Source organism: Parasteatoda tepidariorum, chromosome 4 (assembly GCF_982258835.1).
Source record: "Parasteatoda tepidariorum strain Cologne lab strain chromosome 4, Ptep-v5.0, whole genome shotgun sequence".
Lineage (NCBI taxonomy): Eukaryota > Metazoa > Arthropoda > Arachnida > Araneae > Theridiidae > Parasteatoda > Parasteatoda tepidariorum.
Window position 1 is genome coordinate 79047557 of NC_141758.1, and position 21205 is coordinate 79068761.

At 26.4% G+C, this 21205-nt stretch overlaps 1 protein-coding gene across 5 annotated transcripts in view; it reads left to right on the forward strand.

Annotated features, from left to right (window-relative positions):
* Positions 1-11493, forward strand: part of LOC107445596 (ornithine decarboxylase) — a 29177-nt gene extending 17684 nt beyond the window's left edge. For all 5 annotated transcript variants that reach the window (XM_071182458.2, XM_043047897.3, XM_043047898.3 and 2 more), the window contains exons 4-11: positions 280-356; positions 1531-1703; positions 4279-4413; positions 5381-5546; positions 6741-6903; positions 8676-8782; positions 9638-9858; positions 11117-11493. In XM_071182458.2, the coding sequence (XP_071038559.2) occupies positions 280-356; positions 1531-1703; positions 4279-4413; positions 5381-5546; positions 6741-6903; positions 8676-8782; positions 9638-9858; positions 11117-11252 (1178 nt within the window). In that variant the 3' untranslated portion in view covers positions 11253-11493. The remainder of the gene's footprint in view (positions 1-279; positions 357-1530; positions 1704-4278; positions 4414-5380; positions 5547-6740; positions 6904-8675; positions 8783-9637; positions 9859-11116) is intronic.
* Positions 11494-21205: the final 9712 nt, after the last annotated feature.

Consider the following 21205-nt stretch of genomic DNA (forward strand, 5'->3'; position numbering starts at 1 on the left):
AATTATTAAAATAAATTACGAGTTTCACGAAATATCCACGCACACTTTCTGATGTCACCAACGAAAAAAAAAGAAACTTTTCGTAATATCAAAATTTATTTTAGGCTTCTTTTTTTGTTAACAAGAACAAGAAATATGCAATACTTTTCCAAAGTTAATATAAATAATTTTGTTTCATGTATTTTTAGTCACTTTATTTATATATATTTTTGGTTTATCTTTTAAAATATATCTGTTGTAATTAAATAATAATTGTGGAAATTTATCTTACTATTGCAGCAGTGAAATGCAACTCTGATCCTCTGCTTCTCCAACTTTTAGTGTCTCTTGGAGTGCGCTTTGACTGCGCCAGCAAAGTATGAAGTTTATCTATTAAAAAGAATAATAAATATTGTCAACTATTTTTTTATTTGTTCACAATAGTCAATACCTTAAAAGTTTGTTATTATAATAAGGCTAAATGTTTTAATTTAATAAAAAAATGTAATGGTTTTACTAGCCATTAATTTATTTATCAAAAATTAGGGATTTAAACTCCTTATTGCAAACACTTATTTTAATTTTTTAACTATAAACTTATCCAATTGAATGTTTATAAATTATTTTCTCAACTATTATTTTGCCTTACACACGGAAATTTATAAGAAAAATTGTATCCTTTAACAAAAATTCAAAACCTATAAGATTAATTATGAAACACTAATCTATAAAAATATTTGAATTTTTAAAAAAGATTAAATTATGTTAGTAGTAAAATAACATGAATAACTCGTGTCAAGTAAAATTACATTATCAAGTTAAATCTTTCATAAAATAAATAGAAAACGCAATATTAAATAGAAAATTCTATTTGAACGTTCAGTTATTTTTATTGCATTTTTAAAATTACATTTGTTGCTTAAATTTTCTACCAAAGCATGTTAGCATGGAAAGTTTTTCGACTGTAGGATAAATTACATTTAATACGGAAAGTTTTTTTTTTACCAAACAAATAAAAATGAATATAAAATGTTTTAATTTGATAATAGTAAAAGTATTTATTTTTAATTAAATATTGAGATTTTAAAGGTAAATAAATTTCAAACTTATATCTATGCATTAAAGAAATTTGATCAAATTTTATAATCCTCAATTACAAAATTTCAAGGAAATTAACCTCTGTAAAATTTGTTATAAAGCAAATATAATTTACTTTACATCTTAAAAAGACTATAAACATTATAGTATTTCAATTGAGATTTCGAAGCAATTAAATAATTTAAATAAAAATAATAATAAACCATTTAAAACCGCTAAATACCATTTTTTTATTTTAGGACTAATTATTTTCATTAGTACAAGTATTACAACATTAGACTAATTATTTTCATTAGTATTATTTTCATTAGTGCATTTATTTTCATTAACTAATTATTTTCATTTTCTAATTATTTCATTAACTCTAATTCATTAACTAATTATTTTCTGCTTTAAAGAAAATCCTTTAAAGTTTATATATTATTTTAAACAATTTTTTTCATTTTTTATTAGGGTGAAATCGAAGCTGTATTGGCAGCAGGCGCAGATCCATCAGACATTATTTATGCCCATCCTTTCAAATCAAACACGTTTCTCAGATATGCCTCTGCTGTTAATGTCGATCTGATGACTTTCGACAGCGAGCACGAGCTCTTCAAAATTAAAAGGGTCTATCCACATGCGAGGTAAATTTTGCCAAAACTTATTCTACATTTGATACTGCACAATGGAACTCTTAAGATAGTCAGGAAGTTTAACTATTTCTCAAAAAATAGCTAATTAAAACAGTATTGAACAATTTAATAAAACAATAAATGAGAAAGCAAGCAATGCTTGGTGCAGTTGTTGTTGATGGCCATTAAGACAGAACTACACTTTTAGGAAACAAAAATACTTTGATTACTTTTCAAAAGCCTTTAAGTACAATGCAAAATAAAAAATGGAATACCGTATGATCTAATCATCGGATTTTCACATTCTAGGATTCAATCTAAATGCTTCGAGGGGATGACCTCAAATATGCTTATTAATTAATGCTGACGATATTTTAAGTTATGAAGTTAGACGTAAAAACTTACCTTCTCTGAATAAACATACAATGTTTCGGCAAATTTTGATTTCTGACTTTCAAAATATAGGGGGTAGCCGCAGTCTATGAAATATTGTCCTTATAGTTTAGTCGGGAGAGAGGTCTTAAGTTTGGAACCCTTAATGTTAATTTTACTTTCAGCGTATTTCACCATATCTCGAGAATTTTTTAAGCGAATTGCACATAATTATGAAATTTGTTTTTCCGAACATAACTCAATGCAAAAGATAACTTTTAGTAAATATTTATCATTTTTTTATTATTTTATTTATTTGTAGTCGAAAAAAGTTTAAATTGTAAATTACGCAAATTTTGACATCATTTTAAAGTATTCAATTTTAAATAGCAAAATGCAAAATTTGATCGAAATTGGTCGAATAGTTCCTGATAAACAGAGTTCTGAAAATACGACTTTTTACCAGATTGCGGCTCCCTCCTATGCTTTGGAGATCGAAATCTGAATCTGTTGAAAAACGCTCTGTTTATTCAGCAAAAGTACATTTTTGTATTTAATTTCATAACTGATTTGAGGAACTTTGATTTGAGGTCACGACTCCATCGTACCATTGAGATTGAGTCCAAGAATAGGAAGATCCGATCGTTAAATTAAGTTATTTAGGGTGGATCGTTTATTTTTGCGTGCATTGTACTTCTATCTTTTCTTGCTATTTATTAAAAAAGTATATTATGAAAATACATTCAAAAAAACTCATTCATCCGTTTGTAATTTAATTTCTATCGTTTAATTTTCAATATTTGAACTGAATATGATGTAACAAGATAATTTTGGTCAACAAATCATTGTAAAAATATTGTCTGTGACTTATACAACATTTTAGAGCTGCAGTAAAAAATCCTTTGCCGTTCAAAAAAATGTGCTTGCGTTATTTTTTCATTCTATAAAAATAGGAATAAACAGATTTATTACGTCATACAATGACAAATATTATCATAGCTTTCGTTCAGATAATTTTTGCGATTTTTATACCATTTGAAATCACGATATTAAAGTATCCAGCTAATTTAATCTAGACAGCAGGTGTTTCAACTACCTTTTATCATTTTATGATTAGGACGAATAAACATTCTTTTACAAGAATTGCATAAAAGTGTTTTTATTTAATCCGAATATAAGAAAGTATAACTGTTGCACACTATTTTAAGTATGTTCTTATTCGTTAAAAATAATAATAAAAAAAACTGCTAGTAAAGATACGTAATTTTTACCTTTTTTCATAATTATTTATCACTTCTTTTGGTTATAAATATAAAGTCCTTACAAAATATAAGTACAATATAAATGGTTATAAATCATGGTTGTCAAGTAGAATTTATTTTTCTCGAAAAAGAAAGTGGAACGAAAGCGTCTTGCTTTTTATATTTTTCGGATACGTAGAAACCTTGCATTTTGCAAACCTTGAGAAACATCTGCTCACTTTTAAATCTTTTAAAAAAAGATTTATTTAATAAAATGTTCAGAGTGTTTTACGCAAATGGGCGGTATCACATTGTGAATTTATTTGGATACATTACTTTATTACTAAGATGAAAAGTAATTGACTTAGATGTGTCACTTAGATTAGTAAAGCCTGCAATTAATTATCTGCATAATGCATAAAAAAACGGTTTATTAGTTGAATTTCATTGTGAACTGAAATTGATAATTAGTTAAAAAATTAGTACAATATCTACCATTACATATTTGAAATTGAATTGCTTTCTTATGTTATACACATGGAGCACTTTGAAAACTTAATTTAATACACTTTTTGAAAACTTGGTTTTACGTTGAACCATAACATCGTCATGTTAAATAATTTTTGGTTTCGAACTAGTTTCAACATTAATAAGGTGGTAAATTAAATGATGTTTTAGTTCCAGGTTTAAGAAGTAAATATTTTGGTGCAACTTAGCCTCATGTTAAGACTGCTGTAGAAAATTTGATTGATATTATGGTTTAGTTCAATACACTCAGCAATTTTGAGCACTATAGAACAAAACTTAAGTCCATGCATATTCCTAATTAAAAAAATATAGTGTCCAACGGCACTTTCTCATTAAGAACTACAACAATAAGAAATAATTAATGGAATCATGTAACAGTAACAATGGATTTTGTTTTAACTTTGCAGTGTGGTTTCCTGACAGTATTTTTAAAACTTGTTTTTTAGATTAATATTGCGAATACAGATACCTGATGTCAAAGCGGCTTTTCCACTTAGTGATAAATTTGGTTGTGAGCTAAAACAGACAAAGAAAATGCTTCTCCTTGCATACAGCTTGAACATGAATGTGGTTGGAGTGAGGTACGTTGTTTTCTTCTTAATACTAATAGTTTAAACACATGAAACTAATTATAACTTTTTTATTGGTAACTTTTCGTATTACCTTAGTATTCTATTGTGATCACCAAACAAAGAGTTTTTTGGAGAAAAAAATATATTTAAGTAACTAAAATACAGTAAATTTTTATCATAAACAGATGTATCTTGAGCTCCGTAGTCGCATGAAATAATGCAAATAATATGCCATTTTCGTAACTGCTATGAGTTTGCAACATCTAGTCATGACTGTTAGGTTAAGTTTAGCATATATTTAACTAGCACTCAATCTAAGTTTATTCTGAAAATGGTGCAAAAGGTCACTTTGGAGAAAAGCCATAGTTTTGAGAAAATAAAAAGTATTTATGTTCTTATTTTTTATCATTCAAAAGCTGCATTATCTGGGCTTATAAAAGCTTGCAAAAAAAGAGAATAAGGCATTGAATTTACTTTTTTAGGTGAAAAAAATGTCCCCAAATTAGCGATTCTTTAAAAGAATCGAATAACTTTTAAAATACTTTTGTTGTTTGTCCATTTTAAAGCCCTGATAATTCGTTATCGCAATATGGGTTGTATAGTTGAAAATTATAGCTTCGCTTCAAGTGTAAGCACCTGAATTGTGTTTTTTTTTTTATTATTATTTTTTAATACTTTTTTAGGCGAACGAAATTCGAAAAACCGTGATAACGCGGAAACGAAGAGGTAAAGGAAATCCTCAACTAGTGTTCAATTTCTTAGAAACTTGACATTTTTGTTATTTTTGTAATTTTTAATTATCAAAAAAGAGATTTTTACACAATATCAAAAGAAATAATTAGACAATATTAGATTCCCAAGAGATAATATATGGAATAATAAAAGATAATAAACTGTTTATAGAATTCATAATTTTTATTTTACATGCTTCCGATTAGTATATTCTTTTAGTTATATTCTTTGATACATTTTACAGCTTCCATGTTGGAAGTCTTTGTGAACAACCATACGCATATTCCAAAGCAATCTCAATGGCCAAAGAAGTATTTGAGACAGCAGAAACTATTGGATATCACTTCACAGTGCTAGACATTGGAGGAGGATATCCAGGGTCTTCTGGTTCTCAAGACATGTTCGATAAAGTAAGAAATGGCGATAATTAACTCTCTGACTTTAATCCCTAATTAAACAAAATTATAAATTTTAAATCTAAATACTCTAAAACTAAAATAGTAAAACTTGAACCAAGTTATATCTTTAACTTAAACGTATATCATTTCTGTTTTGCTAAATCAATGCAATGCTGTAGTTTTTTTTTTTTTTTTTTTAAATTGTTTCATTAATTTTGATACGAAATGCATTCTAACTGTAATGCTTGTATTTTAAGATTTATTATTATTATTTAATAAGTTTCAATGTGAAATAAAGTAATAAAAAATTATAATCTGCGTGAATTATTGATTTGTTGGAAGAAGGGAACATTTTTAAGCGAAAGAAAACAGAATAAAAAAATTAATAAAATACTTGCTTTTACCCCAAAAGTGTGTTATTTTTCATCGTCGGTCTTATGGCACACATAAACATTAAGCGAACGGTAAAGTTCCTAAATAATAAATTTACTACATAGAACTAAGTTGTTTGTGAAATTGTGATTTTTGTTTTTCATTTTCCTTCTCTTTTTATTTATTTTCCCCCTTATTCAGTTTACTCATTTATTTTACAAATAGTCCAAGAGCTTAGTTCTTGATTTATTTTAAAATAACGACTTCATCTTCATGACTCTAGTGCACTTCCTAACTCTGGTGCTGCCATCTACTTTCTTTATCCGTATTAAAAACATATATATTCATGGTTTAATGTAAAAATGTAATGCTGCCATCTGTCGACATTTATTTACACTAATATTTTTAATTATTTTGGAAGCAATTAAATGTATTTTTATTTACAACAGTTATAATTAAATAAATTTATAAGTATGAAAAGGTGTCCCGTTTTCACTACTTTTTGAAAACTGTATTTTATGATATTATTGACTTTGGTGAATATTAGAATTCTTGGGTATTCTAACATTCCTCAACATATCTTTCTAACCCTTAGAAAAGAGAATATTTTAAATCTATATTATAGAGTAGTTTGAAAAAAAAAAAAGGTCAAAAAATATTTGTATTAATATTTTATTATTCCGTGATTTTGGAAAACATTGTACCATGTATTTATAATACAAATAAAGATTATCCACATTAAAAAATTATGAATTCGCATTTTGAAGTTTTTTTTACATTTGTTTGTTTCTAAATTTCTAAGACGTTGCGTGTTTATAATTTTTGTTTTTTTAGATGGCTTATTATATCAACCAAAGTTTGGAAGACCATTTTCCAAAAGGATGTGGTGTCCGAATCATAGCAGAACCAGGATGTTATGTAGCTTGTTCCGCTTATAACTTGATCATTAAAATCTTAGGCAAAAAGATTGTGAGAGAAAATGATTCTGCTGATGACGGTAAGTTCATTTCCTACAGATTTTGTGCAATTTTTAGCTTCACGACGAGAATTTATTAAAAAAAAAGTATATTATATTAAAAGTTACTTAGTTCACACTTCATAAAGTATTGAGATATGGAATTAACGAGCCGTATTTAAAATATATCAAATAAATTTTCTGTTACTTAAAGTGTATTCTGGTGAAAGTAGTGGAATAAGAAATGCAAGAAATGAAGAAAAAAATAGTAATACACACAATAATATAAATTGCAATGATAATAAGTTATTTAACCGAAAAATAAATCAATAATTACAAACGATGCTCGCAAAAAAATATATATATTGTTTAAAAAAATTTTGATAGTCCAGTAATTAAAAAGCACATATTTGAATACCACATATTTCAAAAATTGCAGATAATTAAGTAATATTCGCACTAATAAATGATAAAAAGGCATTTTAATTTATCAAAAAAATTCAGTGTATTAGCAAATTCTTTTTTAAGAGTTTCGTGTTATTTAGAAACATTTCTGTAAGTCAAATATTTATGAAATTTTATGTAATCCATTTGCAGAAATTATGATAGTTTTTGAAATTTCGTTTAATTAATTTCTGCAAAATACTGTTCTTTTTTTAATATTTTCAAGGTATCCGACTACCTTAAAAAAAACTAGTAATATACCACTAAACTACTACTATCTAATATATTTTAAAAGTGCTTACAATTGAGTTAAAACAAATTGCACTTTGCTTGGAGAAATAATGTGTTTTCTGAATAAAATTTTAAGGCTCTTATCAAGGACAACAACTCAATTAACCTTGCTTAAAATAGAAGCACAAAGCGAAATTTTATAATTTGAGAAAAAGGGAAGTTGAAGTTAATGCTTTTCAAATCTTGAATCAAAAGTGAACATGGGTTTATGCAATTCTTTCTTAGTTTAGATACATTGATTTAAAAAATCAAAAAAATCAAAACAGAATTGTTCGAAATATTTGAACTGGCGCAGTTAAAAGCTTGTAATTTACACGAAAATTTACGTATGAAGTAATGTTTAAATCTTGATAAACCTGTCTTGATCATGGTGAAATCAACTATTTTAAAATTCTGGTTTCTCTCAAAAAGATTACTTATTTCTCGATTCATAAAAAATTGAAATTTAACTATTTTCCATTTAAAGATCTCCATATATCCGAATTCTATTTCCTTATTTTGTCTCAAATATTCTATTGATGACAGATAATTATTTTTAACCAGATTTTGGAACATTTCATTGGAGTTATAATTAAAAAAAAAGTATAGATATTTCATTTTATTCTTTCATTCTCCGTATTTTTCAATAACCTTTGAACAATGAAATTCAATAAATAAATAAATTAATTAATAAATGAATACATAAATAATAATAATTATATCAGTGTTTTTATTAATTAAAAGTTATTAAAATATGTTTCCTTTTTTTATTGGATTAAATTATTGGTTAATTATTGGCATTGTGGCATTATAATGATAAAGCATGTTTTCAAATTGTTAGGTGAATGATTTCGATGCAAAATATCTAGTTAAAACTTCGGAAACTTACAAAATATCTATATGGAAGCAATACTAATAAACAGGTTGATGTAAAAATGTCACATTCAGAAAAGGTCCTATTTACCTCTACATTTCTCAAATATATCAAAACTTTTCATGTTACAATGTGATAAACAATGTATTGATACATTTAAAAGAATTCATTTATGCACTGTTATTTATATATTCTAATTAAGAATTTTTTTATTATTTTGTTACAGATAGCTACAAATCAAAAACAAAATATTTGTACTACATGAATGATGGTGTGTATGGATCATTTGGTTATGGTTTTGAAAAATATGGCTTTAGAATGAAGCCTTTACTTGTAAGTATTTTATAATATTTATTAATTATGTCTTATCAAATATCCTCCATTTTGTATTTATAATTGAAATTTAGAGTTCTGACATTGTTTAGGGTTAAATGAGAATTGATAAAATTTTATAGTTTTTACATGCTTATTATTTTTTTAAAACTTCACCAACGTTCATTGTTTTGTTTGTATCAAAATCAGTCATATAGATTTTTAACCAATTTTGCCTGTAGAATTTTCCTTTTCCCTTTTTAATATAAAATTCATTAGAAAAATCATGTCTTGAGTAGTTTTTAATTGATGATAATCTTATATTTGAATCAAATTTGGCCATTTGTTTCACCATAACATCCAAATTATATTTCCTTTTTACAACGATTTGAAGGTGATAAGAAAAGAACCGATAAATATATAGAGATTTTTTTTTAAATTTCTTACATAAATATTTTTAAATCCAAGGTTAAATTTATATTTTCAATACTATAAAATTTAATTACAGTTAAAATTTGCTTAATTACAGTTAAACTAAAAATTGTTGAGTTACAGTTAATAATAATAAACATACAATATTAAAGGTAATTTGGAGCATATCGTGTAAAAACAATATATAAATAACCTGCTTTAAGTTGAAATACGCAATCAAGTTATGCCTGAACTAATAATCCCTTTCAATTTTTTAGACCTTACATCTAAAATATTCCAATCAAAATTTTTAGTTGAACATACGTTTGAATAATATATAAACCTGAAAAATATATAAACCTGAAAAATATATAAACCTGAAAAATATATAACAGGGAGTAAAGAATAATTTTAGCTAAGAACTATAACATATACATATTAATAGGCAAATTTTGTTATTTTTAGAGTAAATCTCAGATTGCAAGCCGTCCTACCTCTTGCAGCAAACTATGGGGAGTATCATGCTGCAGTTCCGATTGCATCATTGACGACTGTCTCCTTCCTGAGATGGAAGTTGGAGAATATATTGTATTTGACAACATGGGAGCCTACACTCAGTGCCTCACAACAAACTTCAATGGCTTTCCAACACCAATCACACATTACATCTTCCCACCACAGCTGCAGTAAGTGATTATGCGTTGTTTATTTATTTGTTAATAAATGCTGAAAATTTTTATTATTTTAATTTGATTAGTTATTACCTTTCTATTAATATTAATAAAAAGTTAATAATTTATATTAATATTTAATAATTTTTTTATTAAAAATTTGTTTTTAATTATTAAATTTGAACTTGAAGAAATCAATCAATAATAATATAACCTTTATTCGTTATTATGAAAATTTATCATTAACCATTAATTTAGATTTATTTACAAAAATTTATTATGGGTATTTATTAAATATAATAATTAAATTAATAAGACCGATGATGAAAAAATAAACAAATAATTTAATTTCAGTAATAACGAAATGATTTCTATCACTGTTTTTTAAAAACACATTTTCATTGATCTTTGAATTTATGTGTCAGAAAAAAAACATAATTATGAATTCCATCATGTTAGCAGCAAACAAAAATAAATTTAAATAACAATATTTAATTACTAGAATTAAATTAATTTTATCCCAACGATAAGTTAACAAAGATAAACTATTTCTTTAAATTTCTGAGAAATTACCCTACTTTGTGACTACGATAAACTCTATCAAAATATAGGCAACATAGAAAAAAATAAAATAATTATACATGATCACACGAGATGCTTTACAATTTTAAGGAAACGTCCCAGAAAAAAAAATCGTAGTTTTCTTGAAAAATTATTCAAAATAATTAAATTTAAATTAAAAAGTATTTTTAAAGCGCTTGAATCTGCATCTGACCGTAATATGAATATTACAGCGAATATGACAATTCGAATATTTAATATGAATATAAAAATTCATTAAACCATCTTAAACTTCCATATTTGCATTAATTATTCTGCTATTTACATAATTCTAAACTGCTAGCATTATATATTCCGCTTCAAACCGAAACTAAAATATCCAACTTAATAAATAGACATGTAGGGCGTGGGCAACATCGTGATAAGCCACACTTTTCCCAAAAGTGCTATTTTTACATTAAACCGTTTCGTAATATTGATTACAGAAAAGTACTTAAATAACTTCCAGAAATTTACCCTAGTTAACAGAGTGTATCACACAGAAACATTTCATTGCTTGATCGGAAATCATTGTGTTTTAAATCAAAAATTCTTCAAAAGGCGCTCTTTAAAAGAATTTGAATATGTGGCTTATCATTATATATATTGCTCCAAACTCATCATTTCTACAAAATAATGCATACAGATTAGTAAATTTTATATTTTATTTCAGGAACAATTCTGACTCACTGCCACCTTTTGACGATTTCTGCCAAGAACTTGGAAGCTCTAAACTCAAATCATTCATCAAGATTCAACATTACATTTGCCACGATGACTCAAACGACGATCTCTTCCGAAAGGGATGAAGAGGCTCATTTTTCTGAACTATATTTTATTTAACTATTTTTTCTAGAATATTGCATACCTGGTGGCGTGAACAGTAATTCTCAAGACAATAAAAATAACTGCTCGGTCTGGGCACCGCTTTGCCATTAGAAATATTGGAGTAGTATGAGGAAAAAAGGGATTGTCTGTTCAAGTGCTTTTAAGTTTAACTGCTTCATCGTTTATTGTATAAAGTTTTAATAAAATCTGGTCGTTATTTTATTGATTTTGTATTATTTCTTTAACGTTATTAGAATCATCGATAATATGTCTTTTACAGAGTCTTTCTAATGCGACAGCTGAGACAAAGCTGTTTTCTGAAATTTTCTAAATGAAGACATTTAATGAATTAACTCTCAGAAATATCGGTTCCAGTTAATACATCATAATTATATCTAGAACCATAATATCGTATATATTAATTACAACCTTAATATGTTGATGAATTAAACCATATTTTACAAGTAAAATCATAGTATTGTGTAATCAAGTCTAAGAAGAATAAATTTTCACGATAATATAGCTAAACTTGGTTTCGGAAAACTGTCACGATCTAAATAATTCTAGGTACTTATATGATGGATTAGCGTCTAAAGGATTTTTCTGAAATCTAGTAATAAATTATTAAAATAATTACGTGTACGGGATGTGAAACAATGTTTTTAAATATTAAAAAGTCGAAAATCATAACCAAATTCATGTAAGAAGTAAACTAAGAAAATTCTTTATTTCGAAACGCTATAGGGCTGTAAAATTAAACTAAATTGAAATCAATGAATATCAATCACATAATTATTTTTGATTTTGGGTGGATAGGGTGGGGCGTCCAGATAGTTTTACGCTCTCAGAAGATTGGTATATGTTTAAACCATTATATCGGTACCTTGAACCATAATATCGAGCAAATTTGCCTCAACTTTTAGTGTGTTAAATCAAAGCTTTTTTTTTTTCGTTTGAACTGATTCATAGTTTTGTGTGATTAAGTTTGAGAATGATTATTGTGAACGATAATAAGGTTACTGATAATATGGTTACAGTTAGGTGACGTAGGAAGACTGTAGAAAATTTAAACTACATTATGGTTCTACATGTTTAAATTGATTGAAAATATTTAAATAATATTATTGTTAAAACTTATTTAACTTTGAACACATCGGCTGCATGATTGGTCTAATATCGGTCACTAATACTAAATTGGGGATACTAATAATACTAAATGATTGATCTAATGTCGATAATACTAAGCAATAATAAAAAATTGACTTGTTGAAATTCATTAATGTTAGTAATATTTTTACAGGATGCACGATTAAGAAACTAAACATTTATTCTTTAATGCCAATTTTCCTTCTTATTGCTCAAACCTCCTCGGTCCGTTTCATGAAACTTCTTGATAAATAGAAATTTCTTTAACTTATTATCTAAAATTTATTTTATTTTGAAAACCATTTTTAAAAAAAAAAACAGGTATGTGGATTTTCAAAATTTTACCTTCTGTAAAGAATTAATCATAAATTTGAAACTGTGTATTTGTAAATGACCGACTTTATAAATTCTGAGTTTATAAAAAAATCTTTATAGATAGTTTTACTAGAAAAAGAAATAAGCTATTTGCAAAACAACTGTGAAAAGAATTTTCAAATAAAAAAAATTAACATTCTTCGCGAGTTACGGACATCAGTTCGTAGTTTTATGATTGACACAACTGGTCTGAATCCTGAAATGTAGACCTGATACATAAAGCTTCGAATGACTTTCTGTTTCGTACTTGAATTGAAAATAAATTAATTTGAAATGTCCTTGTCTTGATTGTCTTTGCGGTTTCGCCTCTTTAATAGATATAAACATTTAATATAATAAATTCCATAAGCCGAAACTAAAAATAGAAATTAATTATTTATACAAAATACAGCCTTGAATAGCTGTTTTCTTAAAGTGACTTGATTTTCAACCATTTTTTGTTTTTATTTTTGAAACAGGGTGTTGTAAATAAACGATTGTTTCAATTAGTTTTAAAGGATAAATAGATGATGTGTTTAAATGTTATTTATTTTTTAAAAATTAACCACAAAAATCTATAATTTCTTTTACCAAGTTTAAACATTTATATTTAAGTAAATTAAACATTTATAATTATTATTATTATTTAAAAAAGCATATTTAAACTCAGTTTTTCTTTAACGCATTTTAAGATTTGCATATAAAATTTAAAGATTCTAAGATGAGGTAAAATAAGTAATTTTTTTAAAAAAAATTGGAAAGAGTTTGTCTTAATTCTTAATATAATAAAATATGCTGAAAATGTTATGCGTTACAACCAAAAGTTTAATTGATTTTGAAAAATAAGAGTAGAATATATTCATCATGGATTTTTCTTTTACTGATTAAAAACAGTCTGATCACCTAAAGATTGTATCTGATCATTGTCTAATATATTCAACATTCTTTAAAATTTGAAAGTATTTCAAACATTAGAAAGAAATTTCTCGATCTCCTGAATATTGTGTCTACCTCATCACTTCCTGATATATTAAATGCACCATAGTATTTCTTCACAATTTTTCATAAACATATTTTTTTATTGTTGTCTAACTGAATTAATCGAACTATGTTTTTAATTTATATTTCCTGAAAATAAATATACAGGGTGTTTATAAAGTCCCGGATCCATTTTGATGTTTAATAACTCATAAAATAATAAAGATAGATTGAAATTAATAACATAAATGGTTAGATAGACTCAAAAAGTTTCATGACCCTTTGTCAATGAACTTCCACGTATGCCCCCTTCGTCGCACGGAGAATATCAAGTCGATAGTCAATTTCACGTCAGGTAGTTTTCTTTTTTACAGAAAAGACGGTCTCATCAGTCGTATACTTAGACATAATGGAAAGCTTCGTATTTCCACAAGCTTCAGCCACATGTCTTTTTGCAACAAGATGGTACACCACTTCATTGGGGTATCATCGTTCGTAAGTTCTTTGAATGACCATTTTCCAGGAAGATGGATTGGGCGAGGATGTCCAATTTCTTGGCCATCCAGATCACCTGATATAACGCAGCTGGATTTTTTTCTTTGGGGATTTATAAAGGACAATGTTTGCAGGAGGATCGTGTCGAGCATTGATGACCTAAAAGTCAGAATTACAACCACAATAGCCTCTGTGGATGCCGACATGCTTGTTTGAGTCTATCTAACCATTTATGTAATTAATTTTAATCTATCTTTATTATTTTATGAGTTATTAAGCATCAAAATGGATCCGGGACTTTATAAACACCCTGTATAATACAATCATTTGCGAAACGCGCAGGTTAAGGCATATTCAACATATTTTGTAACCGCGATCCAAATTCGAAGCCTATATAAACTTTCTAATCCAATGAGCTATTTTGAAACTAAGATTGCTTATTAAATATTTATCAATCTATAAAATAATATTGAAAGTTTAGGTTTCTAAAAAAAGTGAATAATCCTGAATAATCAAATTTTCCAACTGGAGTCTTATCTATATAATAGCACCGCTGGGAAAATATAGTCATATCTCTTTCTCTCTTTGTAATCTTTGTAATTAATTTATAAAATATCTCCCTCTCTCTTTGTGATTGATTTTAATAAAAAATTATCAAAGTCTTACAGATGAAAAAACTACTCATTTTATAATTTTTAATATATTAAGTATATTGATAATAATTTTTAAATGCAACAGTAATTATGAAAAATGCTATTTTTTACAAACGTTAATCAAAAAATATAGGGCAGTAATTTGGAATATGATAAGTTTCAAAATAAGGATAAAGACACATGTAAGAATGCAAAAAAAGTGCATAAATGTGAAAAGAAAGCTAAGAAAGAAAAAATTACCTAAAGCTTTCGATCTGTATATCCTTTCTAATATCATTTTAGACTGTTAAAATTTAATAAAGTTATGAAATTACTGAATAACTTATTAAACTCGATGCTAAACTTGCATTGTTTGAAATTTAGAACAGCTTTTTAGCAACCATGACTTTATTAATACAATATTTTGACAAAATATTGTTCCTCGTAAAAGAAGAACTATGGAAACAAGCGATAATGATTCAAACTCTGAGCTTGTTTTTAACATCACAATCAGATAAAATTTTTAATTATGGAATGAAAATTAAGAAACAATTATTTCAAAAAATCTAATTTCAATAAGCTTCAAAAATTAAATTCGAACAATACACATTTTTTTTAGAATTTTATCCGAAGGTTTTGATTATTGTTATAAATATTTTTCGTTAATGTTTTTCTGCTTTATTTCAAACGATTTTTAATGAACCTATTGAGAAAACGATTATAAATTAAAACCATAAAGCAAATTTAACTTCTAAATATATCTTTCCTAAGTTGGAAGTACCCAATTGCTTATAAAAAATTACTAAAATAGTTCTTTCAGAAAAAATAATTGCATTACTTAATCCTTATTGCTTGACGTAGTGAAAAACGAAAAATAAATTATTCAAAAATTATTAAAAAAGCAAAACAAATCTAACGCGCAACATAAAGCACATCAAGAGTTTAAATTTCAATTTACCAGAAAAATAAATTAGAGAAATTACCTATAAAATTATGATTTGAAATCCTAAAAACATTTCATTCATTCATATGCGCAGTTTTACTGAAATATAAGGGAGAAGTAAGATAAAACCGGGTCCTTATGCTTCTTTTTTCTTGAAAAATTCTGTTTATAAAATTGCTTGAAATTTTATTTTAATTTTAAAATAGCTCAGTAGCTTCAAAAATTAAAATTTTGCAATTTTAAAAAAGCATATTTTAGAAATATTTTTTGGAAGTGTACAAATCGAGTTTTAGTTCTTCTGGTCATATAAAACTGGTATGTATAGAAATAATAATAAAAGAAAACATTTTTTCCTGCAACCAAATTATTTATTCATTATTTATTATCATAATATAATCAAGTTTCCTCACTATATTATTAATTTGATGAGGAAATCTGATTCATTTAGGTGTACTTCAGAACGAAATTTTTTTTTACACATGGAGAAAAATTTTTTTTGGTTAAAATACCGCATTGTATGTTAATGATACTTCTGGTAAGAAAAACGGTTTACCGGAAATTCTGGTTTTCAAAATTATAGTTCTTATTACCACACATTTAGTAAAAAATTCAAATCTGAAAAGTTAATTAAACCGAATAAATGGTTTTACGGCCATAATCTGAAGTATCATGATAAAATCACCAAATTTTGCCACATTTACAAAATTTCATCACATATTATAAAATCATATTTTATTGTTAATTTTGAAATCTACTAAAGCGCTTCTACTAATTTTTTTCTACTAAACTCAAATCATTCATCAAGATCTACATTAAGAATCAAATCATTCATTAAGAATCTACTAAAGTTTTTTGAAGTTCCCATAGAGCCATAAATACGGTACATTTTACCATATTCTGGTAGTTTTAACCATACTTTTTTCTCAGAGTACCATTCTGCTCATACGTGCTTTCTTGCCTTCGAACTTTCTTCAAATTAAAAACGTTGCCAAAGATGAATTGGTTTTTCAAGCAGTATTTAGAATCTAGATGAATAGATTAATCTTCTTCTACACAATATCAACAAATTATGAGTAACAATTAGAAAAAAATTATGTTTACCGAAAAAAAGCATTATTTACAGAATCATTTTTACAAAAATGGCTAGTTATTATTTTCCTTTAATTAAAATTATTCTTTTTACCTTCAGCTTTTTTTAAATTTCAGATCATTTATCATTTTTACTAATATTTTTTTTTAACTATTCGCATTTGTGGAATCGTTCAGCAGGTAACTTCATTCTATATTTTTTACCTATTTGAGAAGCCGGAAAACAATGTTTTGTCAAGAGTGGTCACGCGTTGTAACTTGAATTCCTTATTTTTTTCGTTTTTCACAATGTCTGACACTTTTTTTCGTTACGCTCAATTAGTCTTCTATTATTGTTATCATAATAAGTAGATCAATTCCTTCTATGGGATACAGTATAAAATATTTCAACTCTACAATAAACAAGTTGAATTGTATAATAAACTAGTTGAATATAAAAAATTTATTTTCTACTTGTTCGGACTTGTGCCCATCTTTAAAACAAGTTACTCTCGCTTGCCTTGCAATTTTTTCATCTGCATTTCTTTGGATTTAGACATTTAAAAATATCCAAAGACTAAGTATGATCAAATCAAGTAATCCTAAATCGTGTCACATGTATCCAATTTTTTTAAAAATATTTATGTCGATTTTCAAACCTCTTCTTCGCTACGTTCGTAGACTGACTTGCATGTCCTTAAAATAAACACTCAAGTATTTTATTATTTCATATTTCAGAATCATAGGCTTTTGATCTATATTTTTTAATTAAGTAACTAGTTTTCAACCAGCAAAAATAATTTATCAAAATCTGATAAAATCGAGTACCCTATTATGTCTGTTTGAAAAAGTCTCGGCTTAATCCTAAAGTACCATTCAACCGAATAAAAGGCTTAGCATGTTTAAACGTGATGCAGAAACTGATTTAACTATTTTAAACATCAGGTAGAAAGAGGCTTAATCAGATTTTAAACTTAGCTGACACAAATCTTGAAACAAATATAAACAACAGAACCAAAGTTGTGAAGTAAAACTCATAACTTTCCAATTCGAATTTTTAAAAAAATTGGCAACGACAGATAAATATCAAACTCCTAATAAAATGGCGCTTGTTTGCAATCAATTTCATGTGATATCAGATAAATGGTGATAGTAGGCAAGACAAAATGGTCTATTCCTAGTTTTGTTCTACCCTCTCCCATATTTGATTTTTTTTTAATTCCTAAAAATTTCGACCTATTTTCTTAGGAAACTGTTTTTCAGTGAGCAAGAGGGCAAATTTATTAGACGTTAAACAAACAAAACATTCCTAGAATTTTAAATTTTTTCCCCTTTTAGAATGATAAAAATAATACAAATTAACTCCTATATACTATAAAACATTTTTTTTTTAATTATAAGTTAGTTTATAAATTTGAAATAATTGCAGGCTTTAAAAAGCTTAAATGTTTTAAATATCTATGTTCGAGTTTATTATTAATTCCCTTTTTTTATTTCTATAAAAAATTACGTTAATAACTTCCAAAAAACTCAAGTATTTAATTAGTTTTTTCTTCTTTAAATTGATAAACACACGTTGGATTGATTATTGATTAAAGCATGAATAATTAATGATAAAAATAATACAGATTAACTTCTATATATACTATAAAAATATTTTGTTTTTTTATAATAAATTAATTTATAAATTTGAAATAATTGCACGCTTTAAAAAAGCTTAAAAGTTTTATATATCCATGTTTGAGTTTATTAATAATTCCTTTTTTTATTACTATAAAAAATTACGTTAATAACTTCAGTATTTAATCAGTTTTTTCTTCTTTAAATTGGTGAACACACGTTGGTTTGATAATTGATTAAAGCATGAATAATTAATCAAAAATAATAATGTTTTGTAAGCAAAAATAAAAAGTGCTTATTTACAATGTGGGAGAAATTCAATGATTTAAAAATAGACAGCAAAAAAAAACTTTCAATCAAGGTTACGGTTTGTATTAAACCAAGTTCGATGAATTGCATTATAGAGAAAGCCAGAGGCTATAGAAAATAAGATAAAAACAAGTTTCGTTGCTCTTTTTAGAAAGGTCATTTTTGACTATAGTGTGCGTTTTCTATTTAAAGAACTACGGATCTATTTTAAGAGAAACCATTATTTAAAAGCAAAGAATTCGCCGCATTTTTTTTTTATCTCTTCGAAGTAGAGTATAAATTTGGATACTAAATAGAAACGCAAAATACAGTCGAACCTCGCTAACTCGAACCTCGATTTCACGAATGTCTCGAAGAAAAAAAGAAATTCCCTTTAAATTTCCTATACACTCAATGTTAAAAAAAATTGATTTTAAGAATTTTTTTTTCTAAATCCTCAATAACTCGAATTTTTTTTCCATAAATAGTGTAGATTTTTTTTCTAAAATTAAAAAAATATTCCAAAAAAGATAAAAAAAATTTGTGGTCAGTGGGATGATAATGATATTATCGCTCAAACGAAAGCTTCTTGTGAACTATCAGAAGAAGAGGATGAGGAAATCGAAGATTTACCGCCCAATGTTACTAACAAACAAGCACTTTCTGCAGTGGATACTGTAAGGAGATTTATTGAGAGGCAGCCAAATATATCAGAAGAGACATTTAAAGCTATTGTCTACTTAGAAGGTGTTATAGACAAATTTTCTTACACATCTCTAAAGCAAACAACAATTGAATCTTTTTTTAAATGAAAGTGTTAAAAGTATTTCTAGAATAAATATGGAATAGTAAATAAGTTATGTAAAGAGCATTTTTCTTTATTCCACCATCGATAACATGCGATTTCCGATAATCCGAATTTTCGATATCTCGAATTTTTTCTCTTCTCCCTTCAAGTTCGAGATATCGAGGTTTCACTGTATATATAAATAGGTAATAAATTGTCAAAAATGATTTTATTACATTTTGCATACCCTCCAACTTATGAGGATTTTGAAAATAATTCTTTCCAGTGGTAGCGAACCAAAGTAGAAATTTTTGAAGCAAATGGATCTCTCATAAAACTTATATCAGAACTTAAGAATCTAGCCATATGGCCTACACTTTTATTAGTAATAGTGGACAAGTTACGCTAAAATTCATTTTTTTTAAATATTAAGACATTAATTTTGCTACCGTCAGAAAAGAAGATTTCTGAAACTACGGAAATTCCGTAGCATTTGGAGGGTATGCATTTTGTTACGTTAAGTAAAATTTTGTCTTTGTAAAAGTGATTTTTTTTATGTCAAGCATATATTAGTTTGAATTATACTGGTTAATGCTTCTGCGTGGCTATATAATTTGAGTTTCTATAATTATCTATTAATATATAAACTTGGGTAACTTTGCATATTACTTTATATTTATTAACAAGCTGAATAGCCGTTCTGCGTGCGGAGTTAAAAAATAGGCCTCAATTAAAAAATAGTACTGAACAACGCTTCAGCATCGTGCGCAAAACTCTAGGACAAATATTGAAGCAAATAATAAAGCTAAAATAATTACAATATATTTTTTTATTTGCTTATTAGTATTTGTTGCCTTTTTTGGCTGCTTTACATTTTTAGATTAAGAAAAACTCGTATTTGTAGATCATCTCATCAAAATATAAACTAACTGTTTTCAGTATTATCTGTCATGATACTGTTGCTCGAGGAAACATATGATATTTAAAATTTACCACAATCAAGCTCATGTACTCATATATTTGAGGGTGTCAGTGAGAAATCTACCATAAAAATGTACAATATTTGTGCAGCTGTAATCTGCACCAAATTTACTAAAATATTTTGTGCATATATAAGAATATACTGCAACAATTACAATTACGCCAGTTCTGCGTAACACTAAAATTAAGTATCATTGTTGTCAATAATTTCATGGCGACTCTTTAAGCTTCCCCGTAATGAATATACACATTTTCTCTATTAATTTTGCTTATGACTTAATTTTTTAAAATTTCAATTAGAACTTATTATCAAAATTAATTTAGCATCATTGACGATAATAATAGTTTCTCCCTTTAAAACGCATTAATAGCATTTTCCCAATAATTTTACTTTTTATTATTTGTTGCCTAAAGTAGTAGCAAATACCAAATTTTTCATTTGCGTCAATAGTTACATTGGTGTTTTTTTCATGCCTATCCTCAACGAATTAGTTCCATTTCTGCATTAATTTTACTTGTCAGTATAAAACTTATTTTCTTTTATTTCAATTGTCTTTTATTTAAAAATTATTCAGTTCTATAAAAACACGTTTCAAAAGTATAACTATGAGCAACAAAGTAAACATGTGGTCTTAGGCAACC